At 43.2% G+C, this 23,138-nt stretch overlaps 1 protein-coding gene across 1 annotated transcript in view; it reads left to right on the top strand.

Annotated features, from left to right (window-relative positions):
* The window catches only part of Arhgap42 (Rho GTPase activating protein 42), a 215,109-nt gene that overhangs the window by 72,383 nt on the left and 119,588 nt on the right, over nt 1-23,138 (top strand). The window contains 1 exon segment of the mRNA XM_038321482.1: nt 9,683-9,744. Within this exon segment, the coding sequence (XP_038177410.1) occupies nt 9,683-9,744 (62 nt within the window).

Raw genomic sequence — 23,138 nt, 5'->3', positions numbered from 1 at the left:
CAAAGTCTTATGAACTTGAATTGTGAACTTGATACGCATAATGCTGGCAAGATCTCAACTAAATGGCTTGAGAATTCGGAGGAAGCTTGTGTAAAGCAATGACACCCAAGAAAACCTCCACTGAAACGAAGTTTAACTCTGTGGCATTGAGAGGGTGCTCCTCATATTTCTACATTTTCGTTTGTCAAAATTTGATCATTTGTATAATAAACATGTGACAAATATGTATATAAGCCCAGAACAGACACATATGTAGGTGAACTCTCAAACATACTTTTCTTCTTGTTTGGCATTTTTTTTTCTATGATTTATTTTATGGGTTTGAGTGTTTTGGCCTCATACATGTACGTATGTGCACCAAAGAGGTGCAGTGCCTGTGGCAGTCAGAAAAGGGCGTTAGAGTCCTTGGAGCGTGAGTTGCAGGAGGTTGGGAGCTGTGAGTTCTGGGAGCAAATCCAGGCCCTCTGCAAAAGTGGCAAATGCTCCAGTGTGCTTAGTGCTTTCACAGCAGGAAAGACCTTTACTAAGGAAAAAAAAGCATTAAGGATATAGCATAACGTTATTTCTGCACATCCATTGCCACTTTCTTCTTTGAGGACAAAGAATTTCTTCAATTTTTATAGGCAATACTGATAACTGGGAGCAGTAACAGCCAGTTCTCCCTCCAGCTCCAGGTCGCTCTCTCTCTGTGTGTGTGTCTCTGTCTCTCTCAGAGATAAGTCTCATGTGTCCCCAGGTTGGTCTCAAACTCACATAGCTGGAGATTACTCAACTTCTGATTCTTCTGCCTCCACCTCCTGAGTGCTGGGTTCATGAGAGTGCATCACCAGGCTGGGTTTATGTAGTTCTGGGTGGTGATAAATTGGGAGCGCTGGAATCCAGGGTTCATGCAGCCTAAAAAGGCCTGCACTAGCTGGGCTGCATCCCCAGTCCATAGTAGGCTCCCTTTAAAGGTCAAATCTCTAGATTCCTTCTTCTTTTGAGCCCAGATGTTAAGGCCAGTGAGTATGAGAAAAACTAAACCAAGTATCCCGTTAGAGCAGAAACGGGTGAAAGGCGGAAATTTGGTCATGAATTACAGATCTCAGTCCAGATGTACAGCGGCAGGCATACTGATAGGTCTGCTGACTGATGTTATAGGTGCGACACCACAACCCAGGTGTGGAGGAAAGCATTAGAGATAGCAGTTGGGGATTTTCCAAGATACTGGTTTCCAGGGTGTAACTCCTGCAGATGTCTTAGAAGTCTGGTGTCGGGGTGCAGGGAAACAGGACCCAGGGAAATGAACTCAGACTTTAAGAGAGGGATCCTTGATGGATCCTGTTTGGGGTCTGAATTACGATCTGAGGGTTACCCAGACAAACGAGGCCTGTGTGATTAACAGTAAAAAAAAAATGTTCTAAGATGTGGGGGACAAGGGAATTCCCGACTCTCTGGGGAGGACCAGGTCAGCTTGGCACAAGGTCACTTTTGCTGTCCTTCTATCCTGTTCACCTGTAGTCTGTGAATTTATGGTTATTTAATACTTAATTAGGAATCTATGCCATAAAATACTTCTTACAGCTGGGCTGTGGTGGCTCATGGCTTTATTTCCAGCACTTGGGAGGTAGAGGCAGGCAGATCTCTGTGAATTTGAGGTCAGCTTGGTCTACAGAGTGAGTTCCAGGACAGCCAGACCTACAGAGAAACCCTGTCTTTAAAAAAAATACTTTTTGCATTTATTTATTTGTGTGTGTATGTGCATGCATGCGTGTGTGTGTGTGCATTTGAGTGTGTGTGTGTGTGAGAGAGAGACAGAGAGAGAGACCTTAGAGAGAGAGACCTTAGAGAGAGAGAGAGAGAGAGAGAGAGAGAGAGAGAGAGAGAGAGAGAGAGAGAGAGAGACCTTAGATTCTGTGGAGTGCTGGAAGAGAAACGTCTATGAGTGCTAATGCGCATTTTTGGGGACCTGCCAGCACTTGTCAAAGGCCATTCATACTCCTATCCTGACCTTCACGGCCCCTCCCACCTTGTTGCCGCTGTTGGTTTAGGAAGCAACTTAATGGCTTTGGGAATAGGTCTCTGTGGAACTTAAAATGACAAATGGAGTGGAAAAGTCTTATTTGATGTTGCAGCTTCCAGAAAATAGCAACTAGGATTGTGTTCGTAAATAAGGTCAGTATGGCAGGGTGGGTAGTATGTCACTATAGACGTTCATTGCAGTCAATGACCAAAGATGCCCAGTACCTGATGGGAAAGGCAGGCCGGTTTTAATACCCTTCCACCTGTTTTATTGACACAATATTTACTATTCAGGCATACCCCACGCAGGTTGTGTTTGTTATTTTGTGCTGAGATTAAAATGATCAGCATTTAAAGTCTTGAGATTGACAACACTTCTGTCTTTGCTACTCGTGAGTTTCGTAATTATTCAAAGATAAAGAATTCTCTTGGTAGCTGTCCCTGACTTTAACCCCTCAGAATTCTATGTAAGTTCCTGCATGTATCTGCAGTGTAACATACAAACTCACATGTGGCCTACATAGTCATCTGGCTTTGTACACTGATGCTATTTTTACTTTTCTTGGTGTGGACAGTTTGGGGAACATAGAAGTAATCCACCCATTTTTGCTCATCACTGAACAGTGTCCTCTTCCTTTGTATGAGAATCGGTCCAGAGGGCTCCCGAGACAGAGCGTCACAGCCCTGTTGCTTGCTTCCTGATTCTTGCTGAAGTTACTCCTGGGCTTATAAAATGTAGTTGCATGAGCTCGGTTCAACCTATACACACTTCTACAGATTTTCGGGTTTTCCTTGGGACTCAGTGAAATGGCTCACTTGGTTCTTGGCTGTAGCTCATCTGAAAATTGCGAGGGATGAGCTTACTCTAGTAAAATGACACAGCAGGTTGTGGCTGTATGTGGTACTGAGCTGGTGATCTCTGCTTTTGTTTGGGGATGGGTGTCATTTCCAATCGAGGACAGACTTCTAAAAAATTTAGCACAACATTTTGCTGTTATTGTTTTAAAAATATGTAAAACTCACACTGACGGAAACATGAATAGAGAGTATGTGACCGTCCAGTTACACCAACAATGAGTAGCAAGTTCTACTTTGGCCTTAAGTTTATTTATTTAATGTATATGTGGGGGGTGTACGTGTCCTAAATGGAGCTCAGGGGACTATGCTCAGGACTTTGTCTTGGCCTTCCATCACGTGGGTCCTGGGTTTTGAACTCAGGTCATCAGGCTTGATTGCAGGTATTTTTAGCTGTTGAGCCATCTCTATAGCCCTATTTGGTTTTGAGCAGTCTCACTCTGTAGCAGGCTGTCCTAGAAGTCAGCATGGATCCCAGACTGGCCTCAAATCCCAGTTGATAGATCCTCCTCAGTCTCTGGCGTGATGGGATTGCAAGTATGAGCTCTCTCCTCTCTCATTTCCACTGCAGGCACTTAGCAGGTGTTCTTATTAAAAATAAAAACAGCTGGGTGAATTTCAGCTTGCTTAAAAGCGTAGGTTACAAAAGAGATTTTAGACATTTAGAAATGTTGGAGAATGGCCATTTTTGGCAATTATGTCCAGGCCATCACTGCACTGTATCACCATCTAGGATGGGATTTGACATTGCTTCAGTGATTTTTTTTTACACTCACATGGCCTCTCACAATCTCACTTCAGAAATAGATTGCATTAGTTTCCAAAGGGTTTTGCCAATTTTATGTTTTGGAGATAAAATAAAAGGGTTGTGTATAATAATATTTGTGACCTCTAAAAATTGTGCAGTTAAAATTTATATGGGAAACTTTCTTGGTTGTTTGCCAGGAATCATGCTCTACAGATGCACAGGAAGGGGAAGAATTATTAGTGATGAATACTGCCAGGAAAATTTTATTCAGGTGACAGGAATGTAGATAACTGCATAGCTTTCTGAGGTAGATACTGGCTTATCTTTTTATGATATTTCATGCATCAGAAACAAAAGCTGCTATTTTATTCTTGTACATTGGATATACTGTGCAGATATGTTGTTCTGACTTATGGATTCAAATCGTTTTCACTGGTGGAAAACCCACTGTCTAGTAAGTAATATTTTTGAAGAAGTTGCCCTAAATCAAGTTCCCATCATGAAATAGGTGTGGTCCAAATTTGTAATGACTATTACATTAGATGCTAGCCTGGAAGTAGAGAGTAAGTATCAATAAATAAAATATGAAAGGCCATAAGCAGATTTTCTGTATGGGTACTAGTAATTTCTATATAATTATCCACCTTTTAGCTTTTGTCTAGATGACACCTTTGAAAAAATGGCGCAAGCCTCCTACTCAAGGTCTGGGGTATAGATTTCATGTTTTTTGTTTAAAGTAGTATTTAATGAATTGTTTTAATGCCTATTGGTTATCTATATTCATAAGTTTCATTGAGATTTTCATGTAAGCCTTTTGCAATCATTTGCCCACACCTTTCCTCCCGGGTTTACTCTCTTACCCGCTCCCACCACCACCCTCCATCCTTGGTCCTCTTAGCCCTCTCCCGTAGTCCGTCCTGGGTTTCTCTTTAAAAAGATATTCCTGTTTCCACAATTAAGAGGAAACATGGGGTGCTTGTCATTCATTATGCGCCTGGCATGCTTTGCATAGCATGATGTCTGGCACTGTCTATTTTGCTGCAAAGGGCGTGGCTCTTTATGGCTGAGTACGGCTATTCTGTATGTATGAATGCATGTGACACCTCAGTGGTTTGATACTATTGTGACTAGTGCTGCAATAAATGTGGATCCGCAGGTGTCTCTTCGAAGAGGACTCTACCTCCTTCAGTGCAGACACACAGTAATATAACCAGGTCACGTGGGAGTTCTGTTTTTGAGGAAATGCTATACTGATTCTCAAGGGATGCAATGGTTTATTCTCAGCAGCAGTGTACAGGGGTTGCATTAACCACCGCACCACTGGTATTTATTCTGATTGATGGGAAAAATAGAATCTCAAGGCAATTTTGATCTGTATTTCTTTGGTGGACAAGTGTTATGAACATTGCTCATACGCTGACTCCTGTTTGTATAGGTCCACAAGTGAGAAGTGTCTACTAGTCCTTTGCTCGCATGCCTGGCCTTGCTTGTTTATTCTTTTATCTACCAAGATTCTGACAGTGTCCAGTTGAACTTTGGGCTTGGTGACTGGGATCCCCAGGAACCTGTTCTCCTAAAATCTAGTTTGCATGATAATAACGAGATTTCTATGCTGCTTTGTGGAACTCTTGTCTGTTTTTGTTTTTGTTGTTGTTCTTTTAGCAATGTTTTAATGAAATACCCCAAAGCTTTAGCCACATACTTCTGAAGTTGGTGGACCACCAACCAATTTGTGAGATGAATAGCCATTGTTCCCATGTGCTTACTTTCTCAAAGAACACAATATCCTCATTTGGGCCAAAAATAAGTATTTTTAAATAGAACCGGCTTTATAATATTTGAAAAGAACAATTTTAGTTCTTTTTTTTTAGTCAACAAAAGAAAAAGAGGGAACAAAATTTATTGTCAGATTTGGTCCAAATCCCCCAAATTGCTGGAGGGTGGGTGGTTTTTGTTGTGGGGAATCAGACATTCAATTTCTTTTGCATGTTAAAATTTGTCTCCTCATTCATATTATAATCAGCTATTATCTTGCCGAGTTTATAAATAGTATTTATATGGAAAACAGACCAATTCAACTGTAGTAGAAAATGGCATCAGTCTCTTTTGAACAGAGAGAGGCAGTGGGAACCCAAAATAAGAATCTGAGTTGCTTCTTCCTGGAGACCAAACTCTCACTTAAAGCAGCCACACTTTTGTGGGATTCCTAATGGAGACTGTGGGTTTCGGCAGGTGACCCAAGAGCCTGTCTGCGGTCACTTTCTGAGATGAACAAGTGAGAGGGTCTTTGCTGCTGCTCCTGCCAGTTCCTCTGTGAAGTTCTGTTTGTCCCAGGGTCCTCGCAGGCTGCCTTGTGGTTGATATGATTTAACTTTGGGAAACTGTATCATATGCAGCCTGTGCCCTTCCAGCTTTGCGGCTGTTAGAAAATAAAGAACTTGTTGGATCTTCCAATTTTGATATTTGTTTTAAAAATTATACTTTTTTATTACATTTAACAAAAACTACCAATTTCTGTTCCTTCCAGTCCCCTCTGCTTGTATGTACCCTCAAGCCACCATGTCTTATGTTTTCCAGGACCATGGCTGTCCTGCTGTCCCTTGATTGTCATTTAGGCACTACCTCCTGACATCATGTGTCTTTGTCTCAAATGGCCACACTATCCTGCTATTCTCCCAACACGGGGCAATTCAGTTAACAGTTTTAATATTCGTATTATAACGAATGAGTGTATTACTTCGGACACAGCTAGTATATTATGAGTGTGCTATTTGTATATCTTTGTTTTCCCAGTTTGTAACTGGCTGTGATTTCTCTATCTCTTCCTTTTCTCCCTCCCTCCCTTCTTTTCTTCCTTTCTTTCCATTAGTCATCTATTGTGATGATGTTAATTGGCAACTTAACTAAAAATCTAGTCTCCTCTGGGAGATGGGCTTCTGCGCCTTCTTGTGGGGTATCTTTATTGCTTTAATTGAGGTGGGACAACCTGCCACCGTGAGTGACACCATTCCCTAAGTGGATTCTGCACTACAAAAGTAGAGAAAAGGATCTGAGAAGCAGGTGCACTCACTGCTTCACATGACTACTGCTTCTCTCTTGGCCTCCTTCTGCTCCCTCCTTGGTGTACTTCTCCCTGCTTGACGGACTGACTGTTCCCTGCTTGACAGACTGACTGTTCCCTGCTTGACGGACTGACTGTTCCCTGCTTGACGGACTGACTGTTCCCTGCTTGACGGACTGACTGTTCCTTGCTTGACGGACTGACTGTTCCCTGCTTGACGGACTGACTGTTCGCTGCTTGACGGACTGACTGTTCCCTGCTTGATGGACTGACTGTTCCCTGCTTGATAGACTGACTGTTCCCTACTTGATGGACTGACTGTTCCCTGCTTGACAGACTGACTGTTCCCTGCTTGATGGACTGTTCCCTGCTTGATAGACTGACTGTTCCCTGCTTGACGGACTGTTTTCTGAACTGGAAACTCTGAAACAAACTCCTCCCTTAAGCTGGCTTTGTCATAATATTTTAGCAGCACAGCAGTAAAAGAAAGTCAGACACCCTTGACTGATCAAATTGTCCAACCTGTTCCGACAACTCTCTTTACTCAGAGGAAGCAAAGATGTAATATGCTCTGTACCTGAGCAAAAATTTTCACTTTTTGAGATATATTTTTCTTAGCATCTAGTAATTATCTATGAGGTGGGTTTTTCTTCCTTTGTTCATTCCTTCCTTCCTTTCTTCCTTCCTTTCTATCTTTCTTTCTTTGTTTCTTTCTAGACAGGGTTTCTCTGGGTATCTCTGGCTGTCCTAGAACTCACTTTGTAGACCAGGTTGATTCTCTTGCCTCTGCCTGATGAGTGCTGGGATTAAAGATGCACACCACCATTGCCAGCTAAATAAAGCTACATCTATTTATTTTCATTTATTTATTTATTTATTTATTTATTTATTTATTTATTTATTTATTGTGTTTGTTCCTTTCACTGCCATAAAGTGGGTTTTGATACAACATTTTCATACTTTTTGTTTTGTTTTGTTTTTTGAGACAGGGTTTCTCTGTAGCTTTGGAGCCTATCCTGGAACTAGCTTTTATAGACCAGTCTGGCCTCGAACTCACAGAGATCTTCCTGCTGCTGCTTCCCCAGAGCTGGAATTAAAGGCCTGCACTTTTCATACGTTTATAGAATGTATTTTGATTATGTTGACTTCTTCTTACCCTCTTTCGTCTCCTTCCAACTCTTTTAGATCCACTTTTAATGTCAAGTCTTTTAAATGGCCGAGTGAACTTCATTAGATTAGCTTGGAGGATGATGAGACAGCCCTTGTTTACAGGTAGAGGGAAAATGTATTTCCCTCTACCCTCAGCCATTAGCTCTATACAAATCCTTAGGGAGGGGTGGGACCTTGTGACTTCCTGCCCTTCCCATGATGAATGATGAATGTTGATGGGTTTAATAACTGCCACAGCTTAGGGTATGGTGGAAGCCAGCACCTCACAGTGCACCCCACACAGCAGCTGTAGGTTAGGGTACAGTGAAGCCAACACCCCACAATGCTCCATAATGCTGCCCTCCTGCGTACCCCACTGTGTTCTCCTGTGCAACCCACAATATTCTCCTCCTGTGCACCCCACAGTGCTCTCTTGTGCACCCCACAGTGCTCTATTGTGCACCCCACAGTGCTCTCCTGTGAATCCCACTGTGCTCTCCTCCTGTGCACCCCACAGTGCTCTCCTCCTGTGCACCCCACAGTGCTCGCCTCCTGTGTACCCCACAGTGCTCTCCTCCTGTGCACCCCACAGTGCTCTCCTCCTGTGCACCCCACAATGTTCTCCTGTGCACCCCACAGTGCTCTAATCCTGTGCACCCCACAGTACTGTCCTCCTGTGCACCCCACAGTGCTCTCCTCCTGTGCACCCCACAGTGCTGTCCTCCTGTGCACCCCTATATTTCAGTTGGGGGCTTTGCATTACTGAGTGCTACTTAGTATACCTATGCAGTATTACACACAAGTACATGTGTGTCTCCATGAGTGTGTCCATGCATGCATGCCTGTGTGCACACATGAGATCGGGAGAATGTAGGTATCTTCTGCTATTATTTTCCACCATATTTCTTTTTTTTTTTTTTTTTAAATTTTTTTATGGTTTATTTAACTTTATTTTATGTACATTGGTGTGAAGGTGTCAGATCCCCTGGAACTGGATTTTCAGACAGTTGTGAGCTGCCATGTGGGTGCTGGGAATTGAACCTGGGTCCTTGGGAAGAGCAGTCAGTGCTCTTAACCGCTGAGCCATCTCTCCAGCCCTCCACCATATTTCTTTGAGGAAGAGCACTCCCTGGACCCAGGTCTCAGCATTTTCTAGCTCAGTTGGTAGCTAGGGAGTTCCCGGGGATACTCATGTTTCTCTCATTTTCCCCATCCCAACACAGCGGTCACAGGCATGTGTGGCTATGCCCAATCTTCTATGTGGGTGCCAGAGATGCAAACTTAGGTCCGCAGGCTCACACAGAGCCGTCTCTTCAGCCTCATTTATTGCTCCTTACAGATTGGAAACTGTTTGACCTGGAGAAATGGCTCAGCAATTAAGAGAACGGGCTTATTTTTCCCAGGCCCTGAGTTTAGTTTCCAGTACCCACATGGTGACTCACAATCTGATCTGATGCCCTCCTTCTGGCTTAAAGTTGTGCATGCAGATTGAGTACTACATAAAATAAATAAATAAACCTTTAAAACAGCAACAAAAAGATGTTTCGTTTCCACAGACCATTGTTGAGAGAGATTCAGGACTATTTTTATGTAAGTTTCATGTATTAAGTATATAATCTATATTTGTTTTAGGATCTGTAGACAAACTTCTAGGCTTCAATTAGTAGCTCACAGAGAGACACCGCCTCTTCTCCACAGCTGTCATTGGCCTCTTACTATATGCATGTTTCTACGGCTGTACAAACAAAATCACACAATATAAAATACAAATTAGTAACTAGTTTCATTGTAATGTTTGCTCTTGTGTAATTAAATATTAACCCCGAAAGAGAATTTAAAACCTTTTTTTCTGTCTTGTTTTTAAATAGCTCAGTCGCTGAAAGAATTTGCAAGGCTTCTTATTGCCGTAGAAGAAGAAAGGCGTAGGCTGGTAAGTTTGTTCCTTATTTCGTATGAATCCTGCTGTGTTTGAGCATGCCAGAAGACAGAATAAATCTGAATTAGATAACCATATAGCATCTTACAACTAGAAACACAAAGTAAATGCTACATGCAATTTTGAAAAGATCTTTGACTGTAATTAAGTTCAAAGATATTGTATGGGGGGAACTAACAAAGTGGATAAAACAGTCTACTAAAGGCTGTTAGCATGAGACTTTGAAATGGGGACACTTGAGTAGGGTCACGAAAGGCAGGGGGATATTGCTAGTTGGAAAAAGAGGGGTTAAAATATTTCTAGACTAATAGGTTATCTTATGTGAAATATTAGATCACAATTATTGGCAGTGCTTCTTTACCCAAAATATAATTTAGGAGTAAAAGGCAGGCAGAAGTCTGTGAAATTGAAGGCCCACCTGTTCTACGTAATGAGTTCTAAGCCAGCCAGAGATATACAATGAGACCCCACTTAAAAATTAACAACAAACAAAATAAAAAACCAAAAAAGGAACTAACAGTAATTTTTGGGTGCTGGAGAGTCAGTCGGTTTAGTGGTTAAGAACACTTGTAGAGTAGCCGGGTTTGGTTCTCAGCATCTACATGGTGTCTTCCAGCCAGCTATCTCTGACGCCTGCTCCTGGGACCCTGACACCTTCTTCCAGCCTCCTCAGGCCCTGCATGCACATTGTGCCCAGACATACATTCGTGAATACGAACATTTCTGTTATGTCTGTAGTTAGCTCTTTTTGTACAAAGTTTATTTTCTTGTTACTTTTACCGTCTGTATGTCCATGTGTCCATGATGTGTATATGTCTGTGTGTATGTGTGAGCCATGTGTATCACAGTGTTTGTGTGGAGGTCAGAGGACAACTTTGCAGAGCTGGTCCACTCCTTCTTTATGTGTTTTGGGGATAAAACACAGGTTACCAGGCTCATGTTGCAAGTGCCTTTAACCAGGGAGATACTTGATGGCCTTCAAGTTGACCATTAGAAATAAGCTCTAGTGTAAAAAAATAATAACCTCATGAAATGAGTGGAATTGGAAAAAAATATTCCAAATGAGGCAACCCAGACCCAGAGAGACCGACATGGCGTGTGCTCATTCCTAAGTGGATATTAGGAGAAAAGTACAAGATACCCAGTCTACAGTCACAGCCCCGGAGAGGCTAGGGAACAAGGAGGGCCCAAAGATGGACACATGGATTTCCCTGGGAAGGGGAAAGAGACGAGATATCCTGGGTGAACTGGGAGCTGGGAAGAGGGGTGTAATGGGGGTGGATAGAAACATGAGGGATCAAGTTGGGCAGGGTGAGTGTGAGAGATGGGTTGGGGGCAGGACGGGGGGAGAGTAATGAAAGAGATTCTTGATGTGGGGGGCATTTCAGGGTTTGGGAGAAACTTTGAGCCAGGGAACCTCCCAGGAATCCGCAAGGATAGCCCCGGCTAAGATTTATAGCAATCATGGAGAGGGTGCCTGATCTGGCCTTCTCCTGTAATCAGATTGGTGACTACCCTAATTGTCATCAGAGAGCCTTTATCCAGTAATTGATGGAAGCAGATGCAGAGATCCACAGCCAAGCACTAAGCTGAGCTCCAAGAGTTTTGCTGAAGAAAGGGAGGATTGTATAAGGGGGTGGGGTGTCAAGGTCATGACAGGGGAACCAACAAAGACAGTTGACCTGAGCTCCTGGTAGCTCATGGACTCTGGATTTAGGGAGCCTGCATGTGACTGACCTAGGTAGGTCCTGTGCATGTGTGTGACAGTTGTGTAGCTTGGTCTGACAGTGAGGCTCCTAGCAGTGAGATCATTCCTTTAGCTGGCTTTTGGAACCTGTTCTGCACACCAGATTTCCTAGCACTGTCTTGGTACAGGGGGAGGAGCTTGGTCCTGTCCCAACATGATGTGATGTGCTTTGTTTACATCCATGGATGGCCTGCCTCTTTCTGCATGGAGGAGGGGTGAGTGGGGAGGGGGGTAGATGGGAGGTGAGGGAGAGGGGAGGAAACTGGAAGAGAGGAGGAAGTGTGATTCATATTGTAAAATAAATGAACAAAGTTAATTAATAAAAAAAACTAAAAAAAGACACTTTAAATATGCAAGCCTCTATACCAACACTGTAATGAAATAGATTTTCCTGAAATTAAAGAATAAATGTAAAGAATATCTCAGTGTCCTACGTAGACTAAATTCTGTCTTTGGTCTCCATCCCCTCGTGGGTGCTTTTTATCTCCTGACTTCGAGTTCTCTGGAGAGACAAGAAGGCTACTTACTTTAGCGGTGGTAGTACATCACCCTGAGTCCCTCACAACTCAACAATGGTAGTTACAGCTTCTATTGCCTGTTGTCATTTCATCTCTATCGCTGTGACAAACACCCCAACAGAAAGCAGCTTAGAAGACCAAAAGGTTTACTCTGCCTTACAGCTCCAGAGGAGATACGATTTTAGCCCTAGCTTGGTCTGTCAAAGAGAATTGCCACATTTGTGTGTGTGTGTGTGTGTGTGTGTGTGTGTATGTGTGTGTGTGTGTGTCTGTGTAGATGCATATTTGCTCACAGAACTGGTCTAATATGACTTTAGTATGCCTATAGGCTCTTCCAATTCCGATTTATACTCCAGCACCTTTCTACTTTGAGGACTAGTGATTTATCAGGTGGTGTCTTGTGGGTGGGGCCAGACGGGTGGTACTGTTGCTCTGTGCTCATGACTGCAGGATCATTCTTCATCCCCCAAGCTCAAATGCTGCTTTTAAACTGGGAGCTTTCAGGTTGAAGCACTTTCTGAGCAAACCACTGTTTTACATACTGTGTGGGGACTTAGATTAGGGCCCAGCCAGACTGTAATTTCTGCTGGCTTGCCTGCTTGTCCTTCTTCCCTCCCTCCCTCCCTCCCTCCCTCCCTCCCTCCCTCCCTCCCTCCCTCCCTCCCTCCCTCCTTCCCTTCCTCTCTCCCTCCTTCCCTCTCTCCCTCCCTCTCTCCTTCCCTCCCTCCCTCTCTCCCTCCCTCTCTTCCTCCCTCCCTCCCTGCCTCCCTTCCTCTTTCCCTCCCTCTCTCCATCCCTCTCTCCCTCCCTTTCTCCCTCCCTCCCTCCCTCCCTCCTTCCCTTCTTCATTTTTTTCCTTCTTGCATTAGTAGAAGTCATTAGTCTAGAGAGCAGAAGAATGAGAACATTTGCTAGGATTTGGGGAAATATTTCAAAGTATTCATATTATGGAGACTTAAGACTTGTCATGGAAGCTAAGAGTGTGTTAAAATTTTAAAAATACCTCTGTATAGAAATTGTATAGTGGTCAGTCAGTGACACCCGTTTTGGCAGGCTGCCTGCAAGCATTTTACTGCTCATTTAACACTTCTGCGTTGGAGTGTAAGGAAGGCAAGTAATGGCAGATAAAGGCAACTTCCCGGTGTATTCCTATCAGGCTCCCAGAAGAACGTTTGCAAAGTTCTCCTTTTTCTCTCTAAAACTCGGGGAGTATGCTGTTAGCTATTTTCTGTTCCTGGTAATCCACAGAAGACTAAGTTTCTATTAACTTTAAAATATATTTTTACCGTAGCATTCTGTTTACAGGAAGATTCAGACATGATACTTTTCATTGTGATGAACATCCTGATGGTTATTATTTTTATGGTTATATATAAAATTGCTGAATTTCAAGATTTGTAAATGGATACATGAAAACAGACACCAAATCTTTCTATACCTTCTTGTCTCCCAAGACCTATGTATTCAGCCTGTTGATTTATAATTGTTGACTCTCAGGAAGAGTTTTAAGCCATTCTTCTCCCAGATAACACTATCATGACCCATGTCAAACAGGACATGCCAGTGAGGAGCTTTCATATATTAGGACTTTTTTTCTCATCATTATATATATTGTATATGGTGTTGAAAATTTCCATTTCTTTTTCGCTCTTTCAGTACAACTCTCTGGGCAGGGTTTTTATTGATTACATATGTAGTGTTCTCGTTCCTAATGATATCTTACAAACAAACACAGTACTTGGGCCTTTTGTCTCTCTCCTTTGCACTTTACCTTGTAGGGTTCATAACCTCTACTTTGGACACTAAAAACTGTACATCATATTGAACAATTTTAGTTTTTACCATTTCCTATTTTCTCTTTGTGGGGTGTGTGTATGTGTGTGCACATGTATGCTCTGTATGTGTGTGAGTGCTGGCATATGCATGGAGGTCAGAGGACAACCTCGGATGTTGGCCTTCACCTTCCATCATGTGTGGAACTAGTCTCTTGTTCCAATGCTGTGTCCTGGATAGCTGACCCAGCGCTTCCGAGAGTTCTCCCGACTCTCCCCTCATCTGCCGTAGGAACGCTGGCATTATGACTGCCACCTACCATGTGTGGTGTGACAGCTCTTCTGACATTCGATCTTAGCCCCTCATGTTTGCACAGCAGACACAATAACCTCTCAACCATGTCTCCAGCACCTTCCTTTCATGTGCTCTGCAGGATCACCATTCTTGTTTATTTATTGCTAGTGTTGTGTGTTTGCTAGTCATTGCTGTATTAGTAAACTATGATTGGAGTCTGCTCTTTGATACTTAGGTAGCACAAAAATATATTTTGACGTTATGAGGTAAATGTAAAGTTGCTATATAACAAAGCAGTGGGGTTTTGGAATGTGCCAGCTGATAGGCCAATGTTAGACATTCTGAATGATAGACATTCAGAAATGAGCAACAGAGAGCAAAGGCATCATCTTCCTTCTGATGAAAACAGTCAATGTATCCAATTCCTGCAGAAGGCAGGGGAAAGCTTGGTAATCACCAAGAGAAGAGCAAAGGCCTTTGTAAATTTTCCTTTCCTATTTTGAATTAGTTATAAGAAATAGTAAATAAAAATCCCATGTATTCTTTAACGACTTTTCCCTAATGATACTGTGATAAGCAAAGTAAGTCCGACTCCAAAAAACAAATATTGAATGTTTTCTCTCATATGCCAAATTTAGAGGTGTGTGTGTGTGTAGGTATATATGATGTTTATAAAAGAAGAAATGCATGCATGTATGTAGGTATGTATGAAAGGAGAAGAACAACTGTTTGGGGGAGGAAGGGGACAGTGGGAGGGGAGGTGGTTAACAACAAATGCTAACAGTACAATTTACACATGTATGGAACTATCATGATGAAGCACTTTGTTTTGTATGTTGACTATAAACAATTTCCAGGGCATGGGAAATCACTGAAAATGGAAGTAGTCACATTTTTAAAACATTTACAGTGTCTTTCTCTGAACTGAGTATTGTTCAGCGAGCTGAGAGCACAGCAAGGAGCTGAAGTAATTCCTGCTGTGCAGCCAGTGTAGACAGAGGTTCCACAGGGGAAAGAGCCGGTGTCAGGTGCTAATGCACACTCTCAAAGAGGTAATGACAGGGCAGCTCAGTGGTGCTAGGATTGTGGGCGTGGAGTATGAGTACAGTCAGTTTGCAGAGCTCTGGTCTTGACCCTGAGAACAGAGGAAGGAGGCTGGAGAGAGAGCACGGGATGTTGGAGGTGTGGCCAAGACGGTGGAAGGGCTGGAGCCGAGAACCAATAAGGAGAAGCTTGAGATGGAGCTGACTGTTAAGGATGTTTAGGAATAAGGCTTGCTGTGGATGGTCTTTCAGAAATGGGTTTAGGGATTTAAAGACAGACAGGACTGGGAAATTTCTGTCACATTGCCACTTCATTTTCAAGTCAGTGTTTGCTTCATAGCTGTATATGTTTCTACCCTCTGATTGTGTAAATTTACCATAATCATTCCCCTGATGATGTTATACCTGCGAAGTGCTCCCAAAACCAACAAGGAGACAGAGTCCCATTTGTAAAATCATAGAGCCTTTATTTCATACAAGTTTGCAAACTTTGTCTCTCCATGTGTGGAATAATCAGAGAGCCCCAAGCTCAGCTAGGGTTGGATTTTTATAGTAGCAAAGATGGGGGTGAGGGATTTCTAAGATTCAGGACCCCTGATTGGCTGACATTTGTCTAGGGGTGTCCTGGTGAGTGTGTGCTGCTAGGTGATTTTATCTACAACAGTTGGAACGTTAGGCATTTCCTTTGGAAGGTCTGTTCTTGGGTGGTGCTTGGGTAATCTCAGTTTGTGGTTCTTCCTGCATCCAGGTATTGCTTCAGGGTAAACTACTGAGACTCAGGTCTCCATTAAACTTATTGATGGTGCAGTCCTACACTGGCAGGTGATAATGGTTGGAAGTAAAGGGCTTCCTTTGGGTGGTCTGTTTCTATTTAGCTTATCACGGCTGGCTTCTACAATGACGGTAATGGATGCAGTTTAGAACGTCTTTTAGAATCAATCCTATTGGTACAAGGGCTGTGCTGGGCTGGCCCCCACCACTCACCGGAGAGCTGACCCTCTGCATTGCCAGTCCTGGGATAACAGATTCCTCCACCCCTGACTATGCCCGCCTACAAGGGAGATCTGGCCCTTCCCCTCACCTGAGGGGGTGGTCCCAGCAGTCCAGACTGACCAACCTCACCTGAGGGGGTGGTCCCAGCAGTCTAGACTGACCAACTCAGCTATGATCCTGGCAGACATCCAGGGCTTAGAGTGGGCACTCCCCAACACTTATCCCATCTATGACCTGCTGGAGTACATGTAGGGACTGTTCCTGCAGAACCATAGCTACAGAATCTCTATGACTCAGAGCAACAACAGGACTTTTGAGAGTAGTTTCCATGGGAGTCCAGTGTTCTTGGTATATCAGAAGCCAGAAGCCTTGAACCTTACCAATAACATATTACACAGTGAGCATTTGCAAGTAAAGCTGTTTGGACAAAAGAGTGTACTGCATGACACACCACAGCTCCCAATGCTGCTAAGACGAATGAGGATTGAGGATGATGTGGGGGTGGGGGTGGGGTGGGGGAGACTGGGGACCTGGTTTTTTTTTTGTTTTTTTTCCTGCTTTTTTGTTTTTAAATTAATAATCTTATTTGCATTTTTTTTGTTTGTTTTTTGAGACAAGGTTTCTCTGTAGCTTTGGAGCCTGTCCTGGAACTAGCTCGGGTAGACCAGGTTGGCCTTGAACTCACAGAGATCTGCTTGCCTCTGCCTCCCAAGTGCTGGGATTAAAGCTGTACACCACACCTGCTCATCCAAACCTTATTTTTCTTAACCAAGAATGCATCCACAGCCTCTCATTTCCTGTAGAAATGAAAGCAAAATTTCTCCACAGTAACATATCTTTTAACTTAAATTTTGAAGTCAAGGCATTTTCAAAATATATAGGCTGGATTAATCCATCAGCATTTATAATCAAATATATTTTAGCAGCTGTTGCTTCTTCTTCAGCAGTCAAACAATTCAAAGACAACACAATAACATGCAGTATCCAGACTCTCTGTGTATTTTCCATATTTACGTGGCTTTTATTCTTTCTCTATTTCTTTTATTCTTATTTTTTAATTTTTTGGTTTTTTGAGACAGAGTTTCTTTGTATAGCTCTGGTTCTTCTGGAACTCAATCTGTAGACCAGACTGTCCTCAAACTCACAGAGATCCGCCTGCCTCTGCCTCCCACGTGTTGGGATTAAAGGAGTGTTCTATTACACCTGACTGCTCTATTTCATCTTTTTAAAAGACTTTCTCTATTCTTTTTCTTTTCTGTCCCAAGCCTATGTTTATTTTTTTAGCATAAACACACTGTAAACTATTTAGAGTTTTGGCTTTTTTTAAGCTAAATTTGTCTTTATGTGTATCTGTAATCACTTTCTGACCAGGAGAGTTTTGAATCTGCTAAGAAATATGGCTAGGATTAAAATGCAGTTTTGGCAGCTGGCTCCACCAGATTCCTTAGCTTTTTGAGAGTCTAGCTTCATGGTGGAAGTGGTGGGACCCACATTTGTTGTTACAACTCTGGAGTTTCTAGGTCCATGTCAGCACCAAGAAGCCTGATACCAGCTGCTCATAAATACCATTAAAGCGTCTTCTTTAAAAAGATGCCAGGTTTTTGCTACTGAATCAGGAAGCCTCTCTTAAAGGAGCTGCGCCTCTGCGAGGTTCTAGCAAACAAAGCCCACCCGAGAAAAGATGGTTACCAATAAGCTGCACTTGACTCTGTTCTTATCTGTCTAGAATCTTTTTTTTTTTTTAAAGCTTTCTCAGGCTTTATGTGGAAATTCTTGGCAAACGTTTGGGCACCATTTGTAGATGGAAGTCTCTGTCCCACCCAGTTCCACATCCATTCAGTCCCAAATAAACACACAAAGGTTTATATTAATTATAAACTGTTTGGTCTATTGCTCAAGTTTGTTACTATCTACCTCTTACAACTTAAATTCTCACCTGTATTTAGCCATGTGGCCTGGTACCTTTTCTCAGTAAGCATTCTCATCTTGCTTTATCTGTGTCTGGGTGGCAACTACATCTCTGCCTTTCCTCTTCCCAGAATTCTCCTCATCTGGTTTCCCCTCCTATACTTCCTGTCTGGCTACTGGCCAATCAGCATTTTATATGAGTTACCATCTTTACAGTGTACAGGAGCATTCTCCCACATCTTTATGTAACTACTGTTTGCTTGTTGTGTTATAGATTAAAGGCTGACCACCACTCTGCATTGAATAAACAATAAAGGGGGTTCATTCCCCAGGGAGGCTAATGCTCCTTCTCCCAGTAGTCCTTGGTGTGGAGTGGGAAGGAAGGAGAATTTCCCCACCTGTGCTACTATGTCCACTGATATTGCTATTGTCTTGTTTATGCAGCCATTTCCAGAGGGACTGTTTCACTGCAGCTCTCTTCTGTTCTGGCTTGTACAACCGTTCCTCCTCCTCTTCTGTGATTTTTAAATAGAATATAAGCTGAATGTGTTGCTCTGAGCTTAGCTCCTGTACACAAGTTACTGCCATTCTATAGTGGATGCGTTACTTCTAAGAGGTGCAGGAAACCAGGGTAAATGATTCCAAGAAGGAAATATAGAAACAACATTATTAACTGCTGTAGATATTTTATGTGTAAATTTTTATTTGTTTTTATGTGTCTATGTGTGTGTATTCTGTGTGTGCATGTGTGTATTTGTATGCATGTTTGCGTGCATATCTATGCATGTATATGTGCGTACATGTGTGTAAATTTCTGTGTATATGCGTGTGCATGCATTTATGTATGCATGTGTATCTGTGTATATGTATGTACATGTATATGTATGTGTGTTCTGTGCATCGATGCATGTGTACTTGTATGTAAATGCATGCATGTATGTATATGCATGTGTTTGTGTGGCATGAATGTATGTATATGTGTGTATGTGTATGTATATGCATGCATGTGTGCCTGTATATGTATGTGTGCTTGTGTGTATATGTGTACATGTGCATGCATGTTTGTATGTGTATGTTTATTTATGTATGTGTAAATGTGTTTGTACATATATGTATGTATGTGTATGTGCATATTTTGTATGTATGTGCATGCATGCATTGTATGTGTATATGTGTGTGCATGCATGTATATGTGTGTGTATATGTATATGTATATGTGTACTTGTGTGTGTGTGCTTATAGGTATGTGAGAATTAAGGAGACCAGAAGAGAGCATTGGATCCCCTGCAGCCCTTGTTGCTTATTGCTGGGAACCAGACTCCAGTTCTGTGCAAGAGCAGCAGGTGCTCTTACCTGGTGAGCTATCTCTCCAGCCCCTATTTGTCTGACCATATCACAGATGATCTTAGCCATTTAAGTGAGTAGTTCAGTGGTGTTCTGTGCATGTCACTGTGTTTCAGTCTCCCATACAGCACGACTGTGCTCCAAACTCTTGCCGCTGAACAATCCTTCCCACCAAACACCTGCTTTCTCTTCCACCTTCCTCACAGACACAGACTAAGTCAGCATTTTGCAGGAGTTTAACACCTTCAGATTTCTCAGGCCAGAATCCCTGCTCTCTCGAGGTTGGATATTCTCTCTGTGTATGAATACACACTTTACATATTCAGCCTTCACCAAAGACACTGGGTTGTTTCTGTTTTTAAAAGGTTTTGGAACAGTGCTGATGTGAACATGGGTGAACAGACATGTGTTTGAGCCCCTGTTTTGTGTGTGTGTGTGTGTGTGTGCATGTGCTTGTGTGTGTGTTTCAAAAATGTATTTAAAGATCATTTGCATGACCATTTTTGGTAGCTTTCTATTCTTTTCAAATTCTTTGAAATTTCATATGCATATATAAATAAAATGTATTTTGATCATATTCATCACCCCTTTTCCTCTCTCATTTTGCTTCCACTCTTTTTAGAACCTTCTTTTTTAAACCACATCTCTCTCCTAATTCCATGTCTATATCCCACTGTGTTTAATGAGAACGCAATGATGGGCAACTTACCAATGGCTACCCCTCTGAATAAAAGTGACTGTTCCTTCCCAAGCAAATACTAACTGCCAATTGCTCTATACTGGGGGAGAGGTCTATCCATGCAGGAATATCGATGGGTCTGGCCTTGTCCTTTCTGAGGCAGAGAGAGACAGGACACCATGGCTTATTTAAACAGGCCGCTCTTGGATTCTCTTTGTAGCTGAAGACCTGCGTTCCTGGTCCACCTCCGAATTTTGGGAATTACCCTCACTCACCACCAAGCTCAGTTTCCAGGCTGCTGGGATAAACCTGGTGCTTAGTGTACAACAAGCAAGGGCTTCACTAACTGAGCTGCATGCCCCATGTTGAACTCCTCGAGAGACCACCTTATTGCTTGCTGTGGCAACTGTAGTCTTCCAAATAGACAGCTCACAGGCTGCGGATTCCCTCCGTTTTGCTCACACTTATTGCTTCTGATTGTTTAGCACCACCCTCAGAGGTGTGACTATTGCAGCGTAATTTCCTTTCTTTCATGACTGGGGTAGGTGGTGACGCCTTTTCCACGATTCTACAAGTTTATCAGTGTGCACTGAGCGCAGTAGGAAATGTGGAGTGTTTAGCAGACACTGCTGTAAGAACATGCTTTGTGGTCGGAGAGAGAGTGTCAAAACATCAAGACCACATTTCTCTGCGCACTCTGCAGCGTTATGTGAAGGACGGTGATTGTTGTAGAAACAAGAGTCTACCCAAAGTGTGTTTATACGCTGGGTAATGCAGTCATTTGAAGCTTCATTATTTTGATTGGCAACAGTTAAATAGCACTAATTTCCTCTGCCTTTTGTTCTTTCCAGACAAGCACTTTTAAATAGCTTTTATTGCCAACCTCAGCAAAGCACGCTGTAAAAATGAGGATAGCTTGGTATTTCCACAGCTCTTCTCGTTGTAACTGGAGCTTTGATGGTGAAACTGGAAAGTGAGGCCACATAGGATGTGGTCCTGGCCCCACTGGGCATGTGGTGACAAGTGGCAGGGAGGAGGCGAACGCTGTAAGAGCCTCCTGGGCAGCTTGTCTCATCAGGTGACTAGAGCAGAGCAGAGAGGAGTTTCCAGGACTGTGGACGTTTCGAGCAGAGGGCTTCCTACTGCAGAGGACCTTCTCCCGCACTGTGGGACACTTAGTGACATCTCCAGCAGTAAACTGCTCTACATCCCTAAATGGCACCAATCCTTCCCAGATAGATTAAGCTGTGTGTCACCGGCCTTTTGTATTTATTGGGAGACATTCCCAGTGGCTCTGAGGGTATCCCTTGACATCATCTGACTTAACTGGGATAGTTATTAATCATGTTGATGAGCCTTTAGCTCTTAAAAGATAAGGCAGCTTCTAAGTTAGCCATGCCTCTTTACACATGGTAAGCAGGAACTTCAGAAAAGTTTGGCCATGTTGCATTCTAATGAAGTATTTGTATAAGTACAACCCTTTGCAACCCTGTCATAAGTTTGCTAAAGTCAAATAAGACAACGCATAGTGCTTCAATCTTTGTGGGTGTGCATGGCAAGTACTATCATAAATGCTCTACAGTAACTCACGAAATCCACAGAGCTACTACGTAAGGAAAGTTGCATAGCCTTGGATTTGTAGGTGGACACCTTGAGGCCCATAAACAGGGACCGCCCAATCAAAGCTCCAGCAGGCAAGTAGAAGGGCAATGGACCCCACGAAGACTCCTTCTGGTGGGGTCTGTGGCTAACAGTGTACAGGGCAATGTCACACTTTAGAAGATGGTACTGGCAAGTTGCAGACTAACCCCATCAACAGTCTGCCTCTGGGAACCTCACCACAGTGCCAGCTCAGCCGGGCAGAAGTTTTCATGTCGTGCCGCTTACTGCTTTCACGAAGCAATGATTCCATATGTTCCAAAAGATCCCCACTGGTAGATCTAGTTTCATGGCAGACCTGCTCTGGTGGGCTACAGGAGAAGGGGACTATATTTCTGGGACAGGTCAGGCCTGCTGACCTAGCCCTGAGTGTTTCTGCCTCGCTTTTGCATCCTCCTTCCTCTGAGGTCATCTTGTCCATTTGAACTTCATTTGTTTCTTTGGCTGGACCACCATGTGCAAATGCAGTCACTCACTGACCCGGCATTTCTTCTTGATCCGCATCATCGGGTGACCTCTGTTCTATAATGGGATGAGAGGAAATGAGCCAGGCAGGGTCTGCTCTTTAGGTGGTGAGTTAGTGGTGGGGACCTACACAAATATAGCAGTAATGCAAGGTGCATGAGTGCCGGTAGCAACGCACACGGGACGTTCAGAGCATGGGGCATTATGTCTGTCCGGAGGGATTCGGAAAGGGTTTGTGCACCGGGCCATAAATGATAAATAAGTGTCCCCAGCAGCAGACAGAGGAGAAAGTGACTGGGCAAGGGAAGGGATGTGGGAAAATGTGACGGTCCCTGGTGCATCCGAGATTGCGCTCATCCACAAGAGCAAATGCAGATGTGTACATGTCGGTCAGAGCTTGCTGTCAACAGAAAATGCATGGTGTACTTGTGTCTAATGCAATTCAAAGTGCTATGGTTTGGGCGGTGGGAAATTGTGTGGAGAGGTGCTGGCAGCAACTAAGAAACGTGAGGGGTTGGGAAGATATCTCAATGAACAGAGCAGGAAGAAGAGAAGAGAAAGCACACAGCTGTGGTAGTGCATAGTTACCACCCAGTGCTGCTGCTTTAGGGACAGGGGATCTGGGAGACTTGTATGCTACCTAACCTCCTTACCATGCTTGGTGAGTTTTAGGCCAGGGAGACACAGTGTTTCTTAACAACAAAAGCATGGGACAACAAAACAACAAAAGCCCAAGGGACCACACCCAAGGGACCAAGCCCAAGGGACCACACCCAAAGTTGTCTTTTGGCCTCCACAAAGGTTCCATACTTCTGACATGAACATGTGTTTACTAGTGTGTGTGTTTGTGTGTTTGTGTGTCTGTCCATGCACACATGCACAGGCACATGCACAGAGATCATAGTTTGGTGATAGGCTGCTTGCCTAGAATATGTCCACCCCTATGTCCACTTGCAAGCACTGAA

Source organism: Arvicola amphibius, chromosome 3 (assembly GCF_903992535.2).
Source record: "Arvicola amphibius chromosome 3, mArvAmp1.2, whole genome shotgun sequence".
In the NCBI taxonomy this organism is placed as follows: domain Eukaryota; kingdom Metazoa; phylum Chordata; class Mammalia; order Rodentia; family Cricetidae; genus Arvicola; species Arvicola amphibius.
The sequence above is the reverse complement of the archived record's forward strand: the minus strand, read 5'-3'. Positions and strand labels throughout refer to the sequence as shown.